At 41.8% G+C, this 17,488-nt stretch overlaps 8 protein-coding genes across 10 annotated transcripts; 3 read left to right on the top strand and 5 right to left on the bottom strand.

Annotated features, from left to right (window-relative positions):
• The first annotated feature begins 127 nt into the window (after positions 1-127).
• LOC6541367 (cilia- and flagella-associated protein 20) lies at positions 128-1,187 on the top strand. Its single transcript, XM_001969452.3, has 2 exons — positions 128-658; positions 718-1,187. Exons 1-2 carry the CDS (start codon positions 383-385, stop codon positions 1,039-1,041), a joined length of 600 nt encoding a protein of 199 aa, XP_001969488.1. The 5' UTR covers positions 128-382; the 3' UTR covers positions 1,042-1,187.
• Positions 1,112-2,321, bottom strand: LOC6541309 (methionine aminopeptidase 1D, mitochondrial). The gene is made up of 3 exons (XM_001969451.3): positions 2,175-2,321; positions 1,447-2,120; positions 1,112-1,387 (listed from the first exon to the last, which is right to left on the bottom strand). The coding sequence occupies exons 1-3, from the start codon at positions 2,255-2,257 to the stop codon at positions 1,191-1,193; spliced, it is 954 nt and encodes a 317-aa protein (XP_001969487.1). The 5' UTR covers positions 2,258-2,321; the 3' UTR covers positions 1,112-1,190.
• A 411-nt stretch (positions 2,322-2,732) lies between these two features.
• On the bottom strand, positions 2,733-4,267 carry LOC6543298 (ER lumen protein-retaining receptor). 2 transcript variants are annotated; one of them, XM_015158934.2, is made up of 2 exons: positions 4,089-4,267; positions 2,733-4,026 (listed from the first exon to the last, which is right to left on the bottom strand). In XM_015158934.2, the coding sequence occupies exon 2, from the start codon at positions 3,921-3,923 to the stop codon at positions 3,285-3,287; it is 639 nt and encodes a 212-aa protein (XP_015014420.1). In that variant the 5' UTR covers positions 3,924-4,026; positions 4,089-4,267; the 3' UTR covers positions 2,733-3,284. The 2 variants fall into 2 exon arrangements, with proteins under 2 accessions (XP_015014420.1, XP_001969486.1); XM_001969450.3 differs by having other exon boundaries at positions 4,094-4,265.
• A 450-nt stretch (positions 4,268-4,717) lies between these two features.
• On the top strand, positions 4,718-5,850 carry LOC6543149 (small nuclear ribonucleoprotein-associated protein B). Its single transcript, XM_001969449.3, has 2 exons — positions 4,718-4,844; positions 5,201-5,850. The coding sequence occupies exons 1-2, from the start codon at positions 4,842-4,844 to the stop codon at positions 5,795-5,797; spliced, it is 600 nt and encodes a 199-aa protein (XP_001969485.1). The 5' UTR covers positions 4,718-4,841; the 3' UTR covers positions 5,798-5,850.
• A 2-nt stretch (positions 5,851-5,852) lies between these two features.
• Positions 5,853-8,010, bottom strand: LOC6541909 (WD repeat and FYVE domain-containing protein 2). Its single transcript, XM_001969448.3, has 6 exons — positions 7,640-8,010; positions 7,215-7,562; positions 6,855-6,967; positions 6,650-6,776; positions 6,391-6,587; positions 5,853-6,329 (listed from the first exon to the last, which is right to left on the bottom strand). Exons 1-6 carry the CDS (start codon positions 7,798-7,800, stop codon positions 6,049-6,051), a joined length of 1,227 nt encoding a protein of 408 aa, XP_001969484.1. The 5' UTR covers positions 7,801-8,010; the 3' UTR covers positions 5,853-6,048.
• A 380-nt stretch (positions 8,011-8,390) lies between these two features.
• On the top strand, positions 8,391-10,528 carry LOC6543380. The gene is made up of 2 exons (XM_001969447.3): positions 8,391-8,675; positions 8,746-10,528. The coding sequence occupies exons 1-2, from the start codon at positions 8,562-8,564 to the stop codon at positions 10,279-10,281; spliced, it is 1,650 nt and encodes a 549-aa protein (XP_001969483.1). The 5' UTR covers positions 8,391-8,561; the 3' UTR covers positions 10,282-10,528.
• On the bottom strand, positions 10,484-11,960 carry LOC6541737 (replication factor C subunit 5). The gene is made up of 6 exons (XM_001969446.3): positions 11,802-11,960; positions 11,681-11,745; positions 11,167-11,617; positions 10,898-11,112; positions 10,758-10,835; positions 10,484-10,702 (listed from the first exon to the last, which is right to left on the bottom strand). The coding sequence occupies exons 1-6, from the start codon at positions 11,837-11,839 to the stop codon at positions 10,551-10,553; spliced, it is 999 nt and encodes a 332-aa protein (XP_001969482.1). The 5' UTR covers positions 11,840-11,960; the 3' UTR covers positions 10,484-10,550.
• Positions 11,961-12,454: 494 nt separating this feature from the next.
• LOC6541790 (kinesin-like protein KIF21A) lies at positions 12,455-17,191 on the bottom strand. Of its 2 annotated transcripts, none has more exons than XM_001969445.3 (12): positions 17,021-17,191; positions 16,507-16,570; positions 16,215-16,353; positions 15,726-16,150; positions 15,093-15,663; positions 14,687-15,029; positions 14,494-14,625; positions 14,246-14,437; positions 13,980-14,182; positions 12,935-13,917; positions 12,798-12,879; positions 12,455-12,733 (listed from the first exon to the last, which is right to left on the bottom strand). In XM_001969445.3, the coding sequence occupies exons 2-12, from the start codon at positions 16,560-16,562 to the stop codon at positions 12,713-12,715; spliced, it is 3,147 nt and encodes a 1,048-aa protein (XP_001969481.1). In that variant the 5' UTR covers positions 16,563-16,570; positions 17,021-17,191; the 3' UTR covers positions 12,455-12,712. The 2 variants fall into 2 exon arrangements, with proteins under 2 accessions (XP_001969481.1, XP_026835310.1); XM_026979509.1 differs by having other exon boundaries at positions 14,246-14,434.
• Positions 17,192-17,488: the final 297 nt, after the last annotated feature.

Here is a 17,488-nt window from a genome sequence, read left to right as displayed (position 1 = left end):
TAGCGGTTACAAGTTACCTTTGTTTATCAAATTCCAAATTAACTCTGGCATATTTTATATTTCAAGCTGTTTTTCTTCCACCGTTCCATAAGCAAGGCAACCCTTGAATATCGTAATTTCAAACTCCGCATAAACTTGCAAGCATGTACAAGCATTTGGAATGGTGGCAGCCCTGCTCCTTTATTGTTATGGCAACAACAGGATGCCGTGCTAAACAAATTCATTGACATGAGAAAATAATCTAGTTCCGTATTGATGTTCGTAGTTTGTACGAGTTTCGGCTGTGCAAAAAATTATCGGCCAACTTTAACTGGCCCTATATAAATTTTAAAGAGACTATACTATCCGTGGGGCAACCCGGTTACTGCACAGCAGTCGCGACATGTTCAAAAACACTTTCCAATCGGGATTCCTATCGATTCTGTACAGTATTGGCTCGAAGCCCCTGCAGCTGTGGGATAAGAAGGTTCGCAATGGACACATCAAGCGGATCACGGACAACGACATACAGAGCCTCGTGCTAGAGATAGTCGGCACCAATGTCAGCACTACGTTCATAACATGTCCGGCGGATCCGAAGAAGACGCTGGGCATCAAACTGCCCTTTCTGGTGATGATCATCAAGAACATGAAGAAGTACTTCACCTTCGAAGTTCAGGTAAGCTTAGTGATCCTCTCGCAGAAGCCAGTAATTCCATGATTTCCTCCCCTAATCAGGTTCTCGATGACAAGAACGTGCGGCGAAGGTTCAGGGCCAGTAACTACCAGTCGACAACTCGTGTCAAGCCTTTCATTTGCACCATGCCCATGCGATTGGACGAGGGATGGAACCAGATCCAGTTCAACCTGTCCGACTTTACGCGTCGCGCATACGGCACCAATTATGTGGAGACACTCCGTGTACAGATTCATGCAAATTGCCGCATCAGACGTGTCTACTTCTCCGATCGTCTCTACTCGGAGGACGAGCTGCCGCCGGAGTTTAAGCTCTTCCTTCCCATTCAGAAGCCGGTGCAGAAGTCCAATGCAATTTGTAGCTAAATTCTGTTTGCCTCATTAAATCAATTAGAGCACCTAACCAGACGGAGTCGACGATTAAAACGGCACAAAATGCACAAGACTGCCTTCCAGCACTCATTTAACACTTTATGGGAAATCACAAATAAAAATTGCATCATGTACATAAATTCCTATTGATCTCTTGTAAGTATTTCCGTGCCCGTCTCAGTTATCAGAATGGTGTGTTCGAACTGGGCGCTGCGTGCGCCATCTAAACTAATCGCCGTCCAGCCATCTTCCAGCACTGCAATATCTGCTCCGCCCAGGGACAGAATGGGTTCAATGGTGAAGGTCATGCCGGGCTGCATCTTCCCAGGAAACTCATTAACTATGATGGGCAATGCGATTTGCAATTTATTATTTTAAGCAGTCGTCGAAAGTACTTACAATAGTGGAGTATCTCCGGGGGGCCGTGGAAGTAGCTTCCGATTCCGTGTCCTATAAAGGCAGCTATCGATGCGAGGTCATGTTCGTCGCAATATCTGTCTATGAACTTTCCAATCTCATTGAATTCGACGCCGGGACCGCACAGCAAAATGCACTGATCCAAACAGGCTTTGGTAGCCTCCACAAGGAAGCTTCCCCGCTCGTCCACGTCACCCACCAAAAATGTTTCCGAACAGTCGCCATGGCAGCCGTTCAAAAAGACTGTGACATCAATATTTACAATATCGCCGTTGGCCAACTGGCGGTCATCTGGAATTCCATGACAGGCGATATTGTTGATCGACGTGCAAATAGACTTAGGGAAGCCGGCGTATCTTAGGGGTGACGGATAGGCTTTGGACTCCAGAATTCTTTCGTGTGCAAATGCATCAATCTGGTCGGTGGTTGTGCCAATTGTTGCACGTTTACCACACTCGCGTAGTATTCTGGCCGCTAGTCTTCCGCTCAGACGCATTGCATCAATCTGATCCTGCGTTTTGATTTCGGGGGATCCCAGCGTGTTGCCCGGTGGCATATTCTTGAAGTAGTACGCCGGTTTCTCGATCTCCTCGGGAACACAACGTTCCGGGGAAACCAGGCCGGTGGACACGATCTGTTCATATTTGCCAGTATCTCTGCAAGTACACCCATTAGAATAAAGTCCTGGATAGAAAAAGTGCATCCCATACCCCTTAACTTTGCCGAAATGAAACAAGTTCCTGGCAGGGGTTTTATGGCTCATTAACCGATTTAAAAACCCAATTCTTCCCATTTTGTTTTGATTATGACATATTGGCAGTGTGACCGTGTCTGAAATAGTTTAATAGATAACAGCTCAGTATTAATGGTATTCCCCGCATTTTTGATGAAGGCACTGTGGTTGTTTTTGAAATCTGAAAAATATGAATTAGTCTATAAGATTATAAAATTATAATCCGACCTTATTTTGTACTTCCTAATCTACTAAATAAAAGAAAATTTAATTGTTTATTTTACTTTGTTTATAATATAATATCTGCAAAAGTGTTTAAAATATTGTTTATGCCACATTAGGTTCGTATTGTATCCGTACATGATCTCCATTTAAATTAAATTTTTGTTTGGTTAGTGCGACTGCCAAGCGTGAACGGCGAAAATAGGGTGTTGCAGAAATGTAATACATCTTTTCGGAATTCAATAATAGTTGTGCAACGTAGCACATGGAGTTTCTACGATCCTGCGGCCTGTTTTTCAAAATATGTGTATTATATGTTGACATCGCTCATAATTAACTTTACTATTAGCCACACAATAAGACTTAAACTTACTCGGATTTTTAGGATACAGTTGGCTTAAAAGCTATTTAATGCATAACTTTAAATTCTTAATTAAACAAAGAAATCTAAGACTTCTTTTGTGATACTATTGCGAATCAGATAAGCCTCCGCGCAAAAGAGAAAAACATGGTTTAGATTTTGTTAATTAACGTTATCTCTTACTGGAGTAATGTTTTAATATTTTTGGATTCTAAAATTTGTGATAGCCGAGTGTGTGCAGTTCGGAAAACGGAGATTAATACATTTGTCACATTTCCAATGTACGATGTCGGTATTGCAAGATAGTTTACTTTCGGTGTTTAGGTTTATTTCTCATAAAATAATTACAACTTAGGCGCTGCTCTCGATTCTGTATCTTTTGTATAATATGAACGAAATACGCGTTGTCAAACGGCCCGTGGATCGCTCGCTTGTTTACTTTGACCTCGATTGATGATGTGTACCGACAAAATACAAATGCCCCACATCAATGCACTTATCCGCTTATGCCGGCAGCTGGAGCTTCTTGCCCTTAAGAACTTTGGTAATGTATAAGTAGAAGAAGTCGCAGTACAAAACGGTCTGGACAACTCCGGCGAAGATCGCGATGAGGTCGTAGTGCGACTCGACCATGTACCGGTACACCCAGTTAAGCAAGTAGAGTGCGCGGTATGATCCCAGGGCGAAGAGGTAGTGGCTGGTGATGGACTCGGCCTCGCCGGTTCTGCTCACGAGGAACAGCTGCGGCAGAATGGCCACCGACTCCAGATAGATCGAGAAGGTCCAGAGCACCTCCATCACGGTAAATTCATGGTTGATCACGAGAGCGAGCAGGGCACAGGGCACCAGCAGGAATTCGATGCGGAACGAGTCGTGATTGTGGTCGTATGTGGCCTTAAACTTGACGTACATCAGGTACACGGTGGCACCGGACGTGGCCAGGAACAGCACCTTCATCACCGAGTTGTACAAGCTCACGTAGGTGGTGAACAGGTCCAGGTATCGCGTCAGATAGACCACAGCGAACAGGATCTGTGACTTGCCCGATATTCCGGCGCACGAGCGGGTCTTCCATATCTTCAGCAACAGTATTATGATGGCAAACACATGTGATAGATCCCCAGCAAAGCGAAAGATATTCATCCTGATCTAATCCGCCGACTTGGCTACTTGGCTGTCCGGTTGGCTGCTTGTTTGTTGTACTTCCTTTTGCTTTCGCCCTTTCGCTGCGTCTCGGAACGCACGCCTATATGGAAATGGTATACTGTAGCATGAATGGCGGTATCCAGTGTTTCAACAGCTGCATACGTTACCAAAATTGCTTTTCGCCTAATTTGCCAACGAGTAGAAAACTGAGGGCTTTGCCGCTTCCTCAAAAAACTTCTCAGAATGTCAGCATAAACGAGAGAGCCGAAGAGAGTTCAAATGACGTGGCCGCATGTGAGCGCTGACTCGCGGTTCCGACCTATCGCCTTTGTCCAGGGATGGCACTCGTTCTTCGCTGGAGAAGTATTCGATAACTTAGAACATTTGCAATAAATATATATTATGGATATAAAAAAGTCCTTTCTTTTGATATCTGATGTACTGTCAAGATTTAATAAGTGTATATAGACTACTGTCGGGGTATTTAGGAAACAAACAACGTTTGCTGATAAGTACTTTTAAAAGAAAACAGCTATTCCATGATACCACTCTGCGACCAAACAACTAAATAAATGTAATTGCTTAGACGTTCAAAATTATGATACACAAAAATAAATCATTTCTTTAAAATAATTTTTAAGTATATTTAGTTTACAATATACATTAAATAACTTAATATTTTAAGAACATTGCGTGGCTACTAAAATAAGTTTGTATTATATGTCGCTACTACATAAAATAAAAGCAATAAATAAAATGTATACTCGATAGGTTCAATAGAAAAATACCAGAAAATGCTGACTAGAGCAAACGCCATTCGATTTATTCTTTATGCTTATCGAAAAAAGCCGTGCTGAGGTTCCGGCATCTGTATTTTATTTACCAGCGGCATAATTAATATAGAAATCAAATAAAATGGTGAGTAAAAAAGAAGTGCTAAACATTAAAGTGCAATGGTTATGATTTGCTTAGTTATAGTAATCTATAGTTTCGCGGTTACGATTTCATATTTACATTGGCTTATACATACATACAACCATGCATGCGAATAAATAAAACAATTTGTTTTTGCTAATTAATTACTTCTTAGATCGGTTTTAAATTAAATTCAGAAATTTGCCATTAAGCTGAATTTGAGCTTCCATGGTTTTATTACGATATTGGTTATAAGTACCGGCTTTTAAAAAAGGAAGAAATGGCTTGCAAAAGATGGCGCGATTTTTATTCATGCTATTGTATTTCACGATTAAATCCCTTGAACTCCTTTATTTCAGACGATCGGCAAGAACAACAAAATGATTCAGCACCTGAATTATCGGGTGCGAATCGTGCTACAGGACTCGCGTACCTTCATTGGCACCTTCAAAGCCTTTGACAAACACATGAACCTGATCCTCGGCGATTGCGAGGAGTTCCGGAAAATTCGCTCGAAGAATTCCAAGGTGCCGGAGCGCGAGGAGAAGCGCGTTCTGGGCTTTGTATTGCTGCGGGGCGAGAACATAGTTTCCCTGACGGTGGAGGGACCACCGCCGCCGGAGGAGGGCCTTCCCCGAGTTCCAATTCCGGGAGCAGCTCCTGGCCCGGGAATTGGTCGCGTGGCCGGACGCGGAGTGCCCATCAATATGTCCGCTGTGCCAGCGGGTCTCCAGGGTCCTGTGAGAGGTGTGGGCGGACCCGCCCAACAGCACATGGCTCCGATGGGACGAGGTGTACCCCGAGCTCCGATGATGGGTGCCCCGCCACCGGGCATGATTCCCGGCGGCATGCCCTCGATGCCAGGAAACATGGGACGTGGTGCTCCCCCACCGATGCGCGGTCCGCCGCCCAGCATGATCCGTGGAGCACCACCACCAGGCAGGGGTGGTTATTAAGTATAAAGTAAAATTTAATAAAAACTCATTTAGAAAACCCTCCTTTATCGATGGATTCGTGTAGTTATGTGTTTAATGTAAGCATACGTACGTACAATGATTATTGCTTTACATCAAATATATGAGAACCGATCGGGAACTGGATTTTGTCGTTGCCAGCCACATCGTTCGTTAATTGGGTGATCCAGTTAAGACCGAAACGCCTCGTGAATGATTATACCTTTGGTACGTGCGTGTGCGTACAAGATGTTTTATGCCCAGATGTTGGAGAGATCCCAGATCTTAATGAGTCTGTCCTGGCCCACTGTCAACAGGCGCTTCCTGTCCTCGTCGAGGTCCATGTAGACAATCGAGTGCTTGGCGTCATTGAATGATGCCAGTGAAGGGCGCTCGACGGTCTGAAGTTGTTTGTAGCACGGATCACAGGTACGAACATCAAACTCGAAGCCCATTATGGGTATGTTAATACGATTGGTGGAACAGTTGTCGCACACGGCCTTGCCGCAGTGGCGACAATGATGCTGCCGGATTCCTAGCGGACGAAGATTATTTGTAAAACATGGAGTAACTCGACAATCTTCATCACATCCTACCTAGCTGCTTTTGATCCATCATTGAGCGGAAGTTCCAGAAGAAGGGCCTGGAGCAAAGCTGACAGTTGTTGGAATCCACCCAGCCAGGAACTTCTTTCCGCATTGCATTCATCTCCCAGAAAACCACTACAGAGTCTTCGCCACAGCTTATCAGTTGTTGAGTGTGATTCGCGTACGACAGGGCGGAAACTTTATTGCTACAAAATCAGAGGTGCCGATAAGTATCCAATTTATTAATATTATTGAAGAACGAAGATACCTATGTCCCTGTAACTCGTAAATAGTGCCACGTTTTCCACCAACATCCCAAACTATCACGGACTGATCGCATGCGCCACTGAATAAGAGCTGGGGGCCTTCCACCCATCTGAGGCACCGGATTTCCGCTAAAAATGTATTTATTTTTTACCAATTTATATAATTGAGCTTATTAAATATATCTTGTTTAAATATATCTTGTTTACCTGTATGTCCTTTGAAAGTGGTAATCAATTGCACTCCTTGAACATCACACCTTAGCATTGTTATTTGCCCAGCATGATCGCCCACGAATGCATACTTCGCTAAAGCGTCAAACCTAAACATGGATTATAATTGAGGAAATCCACGACGGACTTAATTATCTGTTGCTGATATAGAATATTTCGAACACATTCCTTCAATGTGCAAAAATGAGTTTACATAAAATGAGTCAGTTGCCACGTCATTAATATAACCACGTATAATTTGAATTTAAAACCTTGCTAAAGAGGGCAGCCTAATCAAATTAAATGACCCGCTTATCCTATATCAAATGTTGCTCTCCTTTCATTTATTATACTTACTGGAGAGCCGTACATGGTGTCTCAAAGTTGTATCCGCCCACCCGTTTGCCGCTCTCCGTGCAATGATAGGCGAACTGCTTATCTTTGCCGGCAGAGAGTACCCACTTGTGGGTTTTCGAGAAGACCACGGCTACGACACGGGCTTGATGGGACAAGTAATCCCGCAGGAAGGACAGGCGATTGCAGTCTTCGGATAGTGCATACTGGGTGACCGTTCCGTTCTCCTGGCCGACGTACAGGTGCCGAGATTCCGGTACATACTCGATGGCCGTGCAGCCGGAAGGCATATACTGGCAAATGCTCGGCCAATATTGGCCAGAATCGCGTTTTAGCCAAACACGAACGGTTCTATTGATAAAAACATGAAAATGTAAGGAATACATTTGTGTATCTAAGGGTATTATTAATGGGCTACAAATACGCACTTGTCATCGGAAACGCTAATTACACCGTTTTCGCCCGGAATTAAGATTGCTGCGTTCACATCGTCGCTGCTGCCCTCTAGCTTACTCAGCAATTCCGGCTTTTTGGAGGTGTTAAAGCGATCATTGTTGGTCCGCTGAGCTGGTTTTATCTCGGCAGCCATAATTTTTAAGGTGGATCCAGCCCGATGGTACGCCTACGCCCTATTTTACGCACTCGAAGATAATGCGGCTATAAACAAACTGATTTTTGGACTGGGGGATGTGAATTGAGATACGTGATTCACAATCAATTAATGAAACAGTGTTATTTTGTTTAACATTAAATATATTATACTAAACTTTGTTGTTGGAAAGCTCGTCTAGATAGCGCCGCCAAGTTTAGGCTTGCTGCGGAACAGTGGAATCGATGAAATACCAACCGAATATAAAAAATAGTATTATTTTGCTACTTACAATACGGAAGGTGCTTTAATTGATGCTGCTTTCAATGCTCAATGCATATGCATGACAGGATTATTTATTTTATTATTTTTTATTATTATTTATTCGTCGAATTACAAGAGTATTTTTCAGGTTATTATTATTATAAATTCATGCTTTATGTTCATGACATATTTGCAACTTACAACTTTTTTAATGTGTTTAATTTTTTATAAGTTAAGATTTCTTAACGCAAAAAGTGCAGTAAGCTAATTAGGATAGTCCATTGTATTGATCAGTGGAAACAGCATTTCCGCAGAGATGTTTCTCGTGGAATTGTGGTACAAATAGGCACTGTTGTATTTATTGCCTTTCAAAATACTTTCCCGCCAATACAGTCGAAAAGGAACACAAAACATGTTTTTCATTTTAGACAATATTCTTAATAGGACCCTAACACGTGAATCTGTCCAGCGAAACTAGTCTAAGCGATCCTCCTCAAATGGAGGATAACAAGGAGCTGCTATGTCTGATATGCAAATATTCGGACAGTGACGACCTTGTCTTCGGCGAATGGATGAGTGTACGCAATTTGCAGGTACACTATTTTTGCCTGGTAAGTGCGGCTGTTCTTCTGAAATGGAAAAATCTCCCAACAGTGTATCCTTCCTGATCCGATCCACCAGCTCCTCTCAACTCATTTGCCGCAGCGCGGCGGCGATTGCAGCGGAATCCTAGGCTTTCTGCTTCGTGACATCCGCGAGGAGGCAGCCGCCGCGGAGAAGAGGATATGTTGGTATTGCAATAAGATAGGGGCCAGTTTGCAATGCGATCGCTGCCGAACATTGTTTCATTTGAAGTGCGGCCTGGAAAATCGCGCTGTCTTCGAATTTTGCGGCCAATACAAAAGCTACTGCTACAGATGCAGGCCGATGGATGACTACAAGCAACAGGTACATAACAATCCGCCGAGGAACTACACTTGTCCCATCTGCTTCAGTTCTATCTATAAAGTTGAGCTCCATTGCGTTGTGTACGGAGACTGCTGCCGCCGTGGATTCGCCCATAAGAAATGCATGCGTCAATATGCCCTGACTTCCGGATATTACTTGCGCTGCATTTGGTGTCGTTCAGAAAGTTTCCGGGATTCAATACGCCTGCAGTCGGTTTTCGTGCCCGATCGCGATGCCACTTGGGAAAAACAACGGAACGCCTATAGGGAGCTCCACGAGCGCAATGTGAAATGCGACCAGCCCAACTGTTTGTGCCCCAATGGTAGAACCTATAATAGATTATCGTGGGTGATTATATCCTGTACTTCTTGTGCCGCCACTTCTGCTCATCTAAAGTGCTTGGTGGGCACCCTGAGACTGCCCAAGAAACACGAGCGAACAGATTTCAAGTGCGCTATGTGTCTGGATGTGGAGAAGAGGATCGCTGAACGGCCGACTCGCAACACAGAAAAAAACCATGCTGAAAGCGACAACCAGGTGGATAGCTCTTTTTACGTTCAAAAATTTGGCCCCGATGCTGCAACTCGCTCCCTAACCCAGACTCCTGTTTTCTCTGAAGACGAAAGCGAAAGAAGTAGTAATATCACGGTGATATTCAGCCAGTCGAAACCTATTGAAACAAGCGAGAGGTTATCCTTATCGCCGCCACCGGAGGATCTGATTGTGGAAATTCCTGATTCGCCGCAGACGTCGCCACAGCCATCAATCGATGAGCCACACTCGCCGCCACCAACAGCATCAAACGAAAGCTCATGCCCACCGCAGCCAACAGCAATAAATGAGATGCCCGACTCACCGCAGCCAGTATCCAGGACACCCGAGTGTAAGCAGGCACCATGCGTATCACAGATTTCCGACTCTCCACAGCTGCAGGAACAAGCTGTGACAGAAGCTTTCAAGTCACCGCCAGTGCCGAAAGAGGATCCGAATTCTTTGCTTGTGCTAAAATCGGGCTTTCGCTGTCCCGACGAACCATTTTTCTACTTAGTTATCTACGAATTTGAGCAAGGTACATGCATGGGTGAGTGCACTGGTACGTGTGTACTGCGATTTAAAGATAATGACCCGCGCATTCAGGACACCTCGCAGGCAGCATTGGAACGTCTCAAGATAACATCCGACGATGTATGGTGCCGTAGCGAGGAGCGAGGCGTCTTTGAATACATCAAGAAGTTCCACGAATGGTACGGATCAGAGGGATTCTCTTAAATATTGATTATTCAATTTAGAACAATTGGAAACTTTGTGGTAGAATTAATTCGTCGCGGAATTCTAGTCGATTTATGCAAATATTGTTTCGGGTGAATTATAATCACAAATTACAATATATTTTCTACCTCCGAAAGACCTATTAAAAGTTTCAATGATTGTTAAACTAGAGGAAGCATGCAGTAAATAAGTTGTGTACATTTTTTATGTTATTGTATTTATATTAAAATTCTACAATATTATATACTATTATATTCCAATACATTGTTTTACTTCTCCATTGAAACCATATCTCGGCAAATGAAGAAGGCTGCTACTAGCGCTGCCGTTTGAGCAACTTCTGTACATCCTTTGGCCAATCTTTCTTCGATTTGGGCTAGCTTTACAATAAGTTTGTTCATGACCGACATGGGCAGCTCAACTGTGGGGAATACACATCTAACTGACCATCATGAGGATATAGTTATAGTACTTACGTCTCATAACAAACAAATGCAATTCTGTTATAATATCTTCCAAAGCGAGACCTCTTGCGTACTTGGCACTTTCGACAGCTATGCAAAGGTATAGAAGGTAACATTAGGTTTTATGTTGGGCATTCCAAAATGCATTATACTTTTAAAGGAGTCCTCCAAGCTATTTCCAGATAGCAAGGCCTTCAATATCTGTTCGATATCCTGCCTTAACGGATAGCCCACGCACATGTAGACGTTGTCCTCGTTGACCGTATCAAATGCCATTACGGTACTCTGCAGGACGTTTAAGACCTTTCTCATATCACCTTTGGCAAGAGTTAATAGTGCCCGCTTTCCGTCGTCAGTTATCTGAACGCTGATAGCATTGTAGGTTAGTGAAAAGCAATTTAATGCTATTAAAAGACCTTACGCTTCGGCCTCAATGATTTTTTCCAGGCGGGGCATCATCTGATCCTGAGATAATGGAGCGAACCGGAAACGAGTGCAACGCGACTGCAGGGCCGGAATGATTTTGCTCAAATAATTGCAAATCACACAGAACCGCACGTTGTCCGTATATTTCTCAATGATGCGGCGTAGAGCATTCTGGGCATCGTTGGTCATGGCATCCGCCTCGTCCAAAATGATCAATTTGAAGGTGTCGCAAAAAATGGTGCGTGTGGACGCGAAATTTAGAATTTGGCCGCGCACAATCCCGATTCCTCGGTCATCCGAGGCATTCAGCTCCAGAACCATGGACTTGAACTGCTGAGGAGAATATAATTGGCGAGCGCATGCAAGGATTGTGCTCGTTTTTCCGGTGCCAGGTGGTCCGTAAAACAGTAAATGGGGCAGCTGCTTGCGGCTTATAAAGCGGGTTACTAGAAGTACATTCAAATGCTGTCAGTGATGGCTTTATTTGGCCTAGCGCTCAAAATGCTCACTTGTTGATATTATTTCCTCGTGGGATATCAAATCATCAAGTCCGCTTGGTCTGTACTTCTCCACCCTGAACAAATGAACATAGTATTACTTGTGGATCTTTAAGGTCAAATTACAAGTTACCAAGGCATGCGCACTGCGGGTCCACTGGTCTCCGACATTACTATAAGGTAAGATGTTAAATGAAATGAAATACAATTAAATCTGGGTGGAAGCCAATGGCAAATACAGAATTGCCGGTAAAAAGCGATAGTTCGATGAATGTCTAGATAGCGGAAGAAAAATGGTATTGAAAAAGAAAATTGTTAGGGGCCATCGACTTATCGATTTATTTTTATCTCATGCGTAGACTATCGAATTTAAATATTTACGGACTAGAATAATTTAACATTGGCTTCCTTTTTTGTTGACTTATTATTATTAGTTATTTATTACATTCCATTAAAGTAAAAGAAATCAGCAATAACACATTGTTTTTTTTTTGTAAATTTTAATATAACGAGTTATATTATTCAGTATACAGTTTTCTATAAACTACATGATGTAATCCAATAAAATACATGTATTATTAGAAAATGCTTTAAAATAAATTAATTCACAATAAATGTAAAATAAACATATCCAAAACTCGGGTCAACATTTTAATTCCAATTCGAAAGCTGGTGCATCAAGCTATTATAAGAAAACATAAATTGTTGTATATTTTATTATTGTATATTTTAAGGCATAATATTGTCCTAAGTCTCTTATAAAAATGTATTAATACATTATTATAATATTCTCTAAAATTTGTTTATTTTGAACAAATACGCGGACACCAATTGCAAAAGACCTTTACTCGGTATTCACAAAAAAAAAAAACGAAAGCACTAGTATGTTAGTTTTAAATAAATATAGTACTAGTAATAACTTAGTAATAACTAAGTAACTTATTGACACTGTCTTTTGATTATTTGTTCGCAAGCGGATACCAATGAATATATTTAAATTCCAGCCGCGGCTTGTGCCACATGACCTCATCTTCGATTGCACGATCACGTCATTTTATTAAAAGTCTGTTGGATGAAATCATAATTTTCATTATGTAAAAACAGGTATTTAGAAATAAGTAAAGCTTACTTGTTCTGGAAGTTCCGTGTCCCCAAAAAGAAGATCTTGCCGCTTAGCGGTACGTCTACGCACTTTGGGGCTCTTATCAAACCTAATGGAATAAATTACATATTATTTTAAACTATATGAAATACTATCATTCTTACGGATCTGAATTTCCCATCGGCGAAGGACTTCTACTCGTCGTCCTGCGCATTTCCACTTGGTGGTACTCTGCATTTTTATCGTCCTGCGGGATGTCGTATGTTGCATTGCTGATCAAAGACTTTTGTGAACCTGGATTTACACTACTTGTGAGGTTACTGCCCTTGAGATTTAAGGAGTCAAATATGTCGGCTATGTGGACATTACTGTTTTGTGATAGGAAATGCTGCAGGATTTGCTGTTGAATGCCGCTCTCTTGCTTAACTTCCTTCAGCAGCGATTCCTTCTCTTGCAAATGCGATTCGGCAATGGCCAAATTGCACGACATGACAATGGAGGTGTCGGAGAACTTTTGTAAAATGAACTTGGCTTCCGCCACGGTTGACACTTCGTCCAACAGACTTTGTATCTTATTCACATGGCTCTGCACTGTGTCCTTTGTGTCCTCGAATTCCATTATAGCCTGCTGCACATGCTCTATATTCTCCTGAATATAACTTATGTTTGTCCTCAGATTGTCAACTTCGTTGAAGTCATCTGTTTGCCTATCAGCAATTTGACCGCTTTCCATTACATTTAGCTCCCGGGAGAGATCTTCTCGCTCCAATATCAAGCGTTCCAGCTCCTTCTCCAGTTGCGTGATAAGCTGCCTGTTTCTGGCAGCATGCAATATGTTGCGGTATAGATTATCCCATCGATGTCGAGCGGTTCGAGAGGCAAAACCATCAAGGGTGGCAATTTTCGATGTTAGGTGAGCAGGTGCCCTCTGGCCGGACTTTCCCCTTTGGCTCTTGCGAAGGGCAATCACTTCCTCGGTTTTTCGTTTTAAAATTTGCTCCTTAGCACTCACTTTGGCCTCTAGAGATAGAACAGCATTCTTCTGACGGCGCTGCTCCTTCAGCAACTGAGCAATTTCCTTTGATTTGCGACTTTCCTCCTGCTTATGCTGGCTAGATTGTTGTGACATCTTCTTCATTAATTTAACCTGGGCAATTGGGAGAGTTGAAGTTTTTAATTTGTACAGATTCCAAATCAACGTCAGCTTACCTTTGTGAATTTCAACGCATTCAACTCATTGCGCAGCGTGCCAATTTTAACTTCATGGGATTTAAGTTGTTGCTGGCTTCGAATATGTTCCTTCTGCGCGTTTTGTAATTTCCTAATCTCAACTTGCATATGACTTATCTTGCTTTCATAATCTGACTTTACTTTTTTTAAACTATCCATCGATGGCGTTGACACAGATGTAGCTGAAACATCATTGCAATCGTTAATCATTATAATAGCTATGCTCTTTTTATTCAATTGCATACCCATATTGGCCAGGACGTCGTCTCGTTCTTTTTGTGTATTCTCGATTTTACAATATAACACAGATAGTTTTTCCTCGTAATGTATTCGCATAAGTTCGCATCTGTCGTTGGTCAATTCCAATTGTTCAATCAGTTTGGTTCTCATTTCAATATCATTATCGATGGCCTCCAAATCCTTTACTACTTCCTCTGCTGTGAGTATAATTTTAACTTATAATTTATATTCGAATATGTATTATTATTACTACCTTCAGAATCGCTACTGGCAACTTCGGCTTCCTCAGAGCTGACATTCTGATTTTGAATTCCTGGCAACGAACGCGACATGAGAAGCTCCCTTTCTCTTTCCAAATCCCTTTTAGCTTTGGTTATAATATCGCCTTCATTTGGAGTACAGAAAGGAACAAATTATAAATGGATTATTATTATCAGAAGACCTACCATCATAAACGGGCTTTGTGTTTCTAGGTGAAGAAGCGGCTTTAATTTCCATTTGCTTACGATGCTCTTCGGACTCTATTAGTTTGGTCTGGAGTTGTTCGATTTCCAGCATGTATTGGCCCACCACTTTTGTTATTTCAACGTCGGAATTGTCGTTACTAGTCCACTTATTTAAATCCAAGTTGGTTTTTAGATCTGCATTCCTTTTGGTCAAAGTGGCAACTGTGCTTTGCAACGATTTTAGTCTCTGCTGGAGCCGTTTGATTTCCGATAGAAGCAGCCTATTCTCGTTGAATGTGTCCGAAATGGTGGTATTACCCTCGCAGTCCACTACAAGCTTACCCTGGAGGAATAGGCATGTTCGAGTTATAAATTAAGTCAAGCCTCAACTAAATAAAGGTATTACCTGTTTATACTCTAATAACTCCAACTGCAAAGCTGCGATTTCCCTACGCAGCTGAGAAATGGTTCTAGAACTCTGGTCTTGGTTGAGCTTAACTTTGTTTTTAATATTTCTTGCTCGGTTGGCGTACTTCAGCGTATTCAGGGTCTCCATGAAGTCTCGATCACTTGGCGACACACAGGCGATCATTAAGGTCTGGCTATTACCGCCCAGGGAGTCCTGAAGAAGTCGCGTCAGCTTGGAGTCCCGATAGGGAACGTGCAGAGCCCTTTTAGATTTGTCTCCGAGAGCCGAAATACAATTACCCAGAGCGAGAAGTCCGCAGTTTATGGATATGCCCTCGCGAGCCCGCTCGCCAGTGGCCTGCGTTCTCTTGAGCCTTTCCGAACCCGCCAAGTCAACGAAATGAAACTTGGAGGTCATGGTTTCCAGGTCGTTATCCGGAACATTGTCACTGGCGGTAAGTAGTCGCTGTCTTCGCACAAAAATCGTGAAGAGTGCATGCGAGCGGGAAGACTGATCGTTCATTTTTGTTGATGCGGTGGTGCGAGCTAAAGCTCCTTGCTGAAGGTACCTACAATATAAATATTTAGCTTAGAAGGCATGTTCTATTATTCTCTGCACATTTTACTTTACTTTAAGGCATCTTGCGGTTGATAAATGGGCTTTATGGAAGCCCCAGATATTGTGATTTGTCCATTGGCATCTTCGTGTATCTTAAAATTGCTGTTTTTGTTAAATGGGTCCAGCAGATCAAAGATATCCTCGTTGTACAATTCGATGTACTGAACAGCCAGACTAAACTGCGGACTTCCACCAGCTACTGGAAGTTCTGCAGAGCTGGATCCCTCCAGTTGTTCGATACCACTGAATATATGACGAACCGCCCGCGGAATGATGCCAAGCTGAACAGACTCGAATGACTCCGACTCGTGGTCGAAACCAGTGCCCATTGTATATGTCTTTCCAGATCCTGTTTGTCCGTAGGCCAGTACAGTGGCATTATAGCCGTGCAGCGTACTGTCCACTAAACTTTCCACGCAGTCCGAGTATATATCACACTGAAATAGTTCGTATTGGCAAATGAAACTTAAGGGTAGGTGTAAACTAGCTTGGCGACTTTACCTGATTGGAATTGGTATCAAAAACATAGTCGAAAGTAAAGGCTTTGTCCGATCCAAGAAAAATCTGAGGCTCTCCCAGAGTTACTGTCGTGCAGATACGACACATATCTATGAGCTCCCTCGAGTTTTGAGGTCGGATTCTAAAAACCATAAGATATTATATGTATTAGATTATTATATGTTCCTAACAGAGATTCGAATTCGATACAAATAATAGTTTTTAGAAGTTATATACTATTACTATTACTATATTGTAGTAGTTATAATTATTGTTTTAATTATGATAATCTTACCTGACAGCAACACGTACTGTGCTATCCTTATTTATGGAGTCCACTTCGGAAATCATATTGGAATCTACAAACAATAAATATGAATTAAATTAAAATCAAAATATATTTAACACCCGGATATTATCTGCAAGGCCGTGTTTAAGTCATACACCTTATGAAATACTCAAAAAACATTTAGTTACAAGGTCACTTCTAGCAAACTTGTTAACTCAGCAAAAATAAATAGATGTCATAGGAAACCCATTGAAAATCGCCCATTGTTATGTACATATACTTTTACAGATCCGTGCAGTTGCATAAAAAAAAAGTTCTGTATTACCTTTTAGATCAACATAATAACTAGTTAGCTTAGTTAATACATTCTAAATATTTGTTTATGCATACAAACATACATTTGTACAAATGCGCCTACAAGTTGCTGACCAAGAAAAACATACATATGGAAATAAAATTTGTGAAAAGTCCAATTCCGCAACGCAATTGATGTACGAAAAGTTAATATAAAGCTACCTACCAAACAAATAAAGCGCTTCCTTGTTGCTAGCAAATAAAAAGAAAATTTAACAGTGCGTATTTCCAATTCAATTCATTTGCACGGGCAGTTCGTCTGAATTGTGTTTATATTCCGACTCGACTCGCCTTCCGATAGCCAAACATATGGCTTAACAGAGGTAATCTATTCACGGGCCGATTAATTTTAAGCCACAGTTGTCCGTTCACACCTGACATTTTGCGGTATTTTGTTGGGGGTGCTCTTGCTTGAATATGTGAAACTAGAGCAACAGTATTTTCTTGATATGTGCAATATATTTTTAAGAAGTACCTGAAAAAGTGATTATAAATTATATAGATAAGTAAAGTATTGCCCAACAAGTTGTAATTTCAAGATTCATTCAAGAGACAGATTATATCAATGATTTATATCCACACAAAGAAATAAAACGTATATTCAGAAAAAACGTTATTAGAACCCCTTCTTTAA

This window comes from Drosophila erecta, unplaced genomic scaffold (assembly GCF_003286155.1).
Source record: "Drosophila erecta strain 14021-0224.00,06,07 unplaced genomic scaffold, DereRS2 tig00000055-arrow-pilon, whole genome shotgun sequence".
Classification (NCBI taxonomy): domain Eukaryota; kingdom Metazoa; phylum Arthropoda; class Insecta; order Diptera; family Drosophilidae; genus Drosophila; species Drosophila erecta.
Note: the sequence above shows the minus strand (reverse complement) of the source record. Positions and strands in the feature narration are given on the sequence as shown.

Excerpts from the sequence above, each read along its gene's own strand:
- LOC6543298 (XM_015158934.2), bottom strand. The coding sequence starts at position 3,923 with ATGAATATCTTTCGCTTTGCTGGGGATCTATCACATGTGTTTGCCATC.
- LOC6541737 (XM_001969446.3), bottom strand. The coding sequence starts at position 11,839 with ATGTCGGAGACCAGTGGACCCGCAGTGCGCATGCCTTG. Across the intron at positions 11,746-11,801 it reads CCCGCAGTGCGCATGCCTTG|GGTGGAGAAGTACAGACCAA; the intron begins GTAACTTGTAAT and ends TCATTTGTTCAG. Across the intron at positions 10,703-10,757 it reads GCATTTGTTTGTTATGAGAC|TTGAGCTGCCCATGTCGGTC; the intron begins GTAAGTACTATA and ends TATTCCCCACAG.
- LOC6541367 (XM_001969452.3), top strand. The coding sequence starts at position 383 with ATGTTCAAAAACACTTTCCAATCGGGATTCCTATCGATTCTGTACAGT. Across the intron at positions 659-717 it reads ACTTCACCTTCGAAGTTCAG|GTTCTCGATGACAAGAACGT; the intron begins GTAAGCTTAGTG and ends TCCCCTAATCAG.
- LOC6541309 (XM_001969451.3), bottom strand. The coding sequence starts at position 2,257 with ATGGGAAGAATTGGGTTTTTAAATCGGTTAATGAGCCATAAAACCCCT. Across the intron at positions 2,121-2,174 it reads CATTTCGGCAAAGTTAAGGG|AGATACTGGCAAATATGAAC; the intron begins GTATGGGATGCA and ends GTGTACTTGCAG. Across the intron at positions 1,388-1,446 it reads CCCGGAGATACTCCACTATT|TTAATGAGTTTCCTGGGAAG; the intron begins GTAAGTACTTTC and ends TGCCCATCATAG.
- LOC6541909 (XM_001969448.3), bottom strand. The coding sequence starts at position 7,800 with ATGGCTGCCGAGATAAAACCAGCTCAGCGGACCAACAATGATCGCTTT. Across the intron at positions 7,563-7,639 it reads ATTAGCGTTTCCGATGACAA|AACCGTTCGTGTTTGGCTAA; the intron begins GTGCGTATTTGT and ends TTTTATCAATAG. Across the intron at positions 6,588-6,649 it reads TACGAGTTACAGGGACATAG|CAATAAAGTTTCCGCCCTGT; the intron begins GTATCTTCGTTC and ends CTGATTTTGTAG.
- LOC6543380 (XM_001969447.3), top strand. The coding sequence starts at position 8,562 with ATGGAGGATAACAAGGAGCTGCTATGTCTGATATGCAAATATTCGGAC. Across the intron at positions 8,676-8,745 it reads AGGTACACTATTTTTGCCTG|CTCCTCTCAACTCATTTGCC; the intron begins GTAAGTGCGGCT and ends CCGATCCACCAG.
- LOC6541790 (XM_001969445.3), bottom strand. The coding sequence starts at position 16,562 with ATGATTTCCGAAGTGGACTCCATAAATAAGGATAGCACAGTACGTGTT. Across the intron at positions 16,354-16,506 it reads ACAGTACGTGTTGCTGTCAG|AATCCGACCTCAAAACTCGA; the intron begins GTAAGATTATCA and ends TATGGTTTTTAG. Across the intron at positions 14,183-14,245 it reads CGACGTCCTGGCCAATATGG|CTACATCTGTGTCAACGCCA; the intron begins GTATGCAATTGA and ends ATGATGTTTCAG.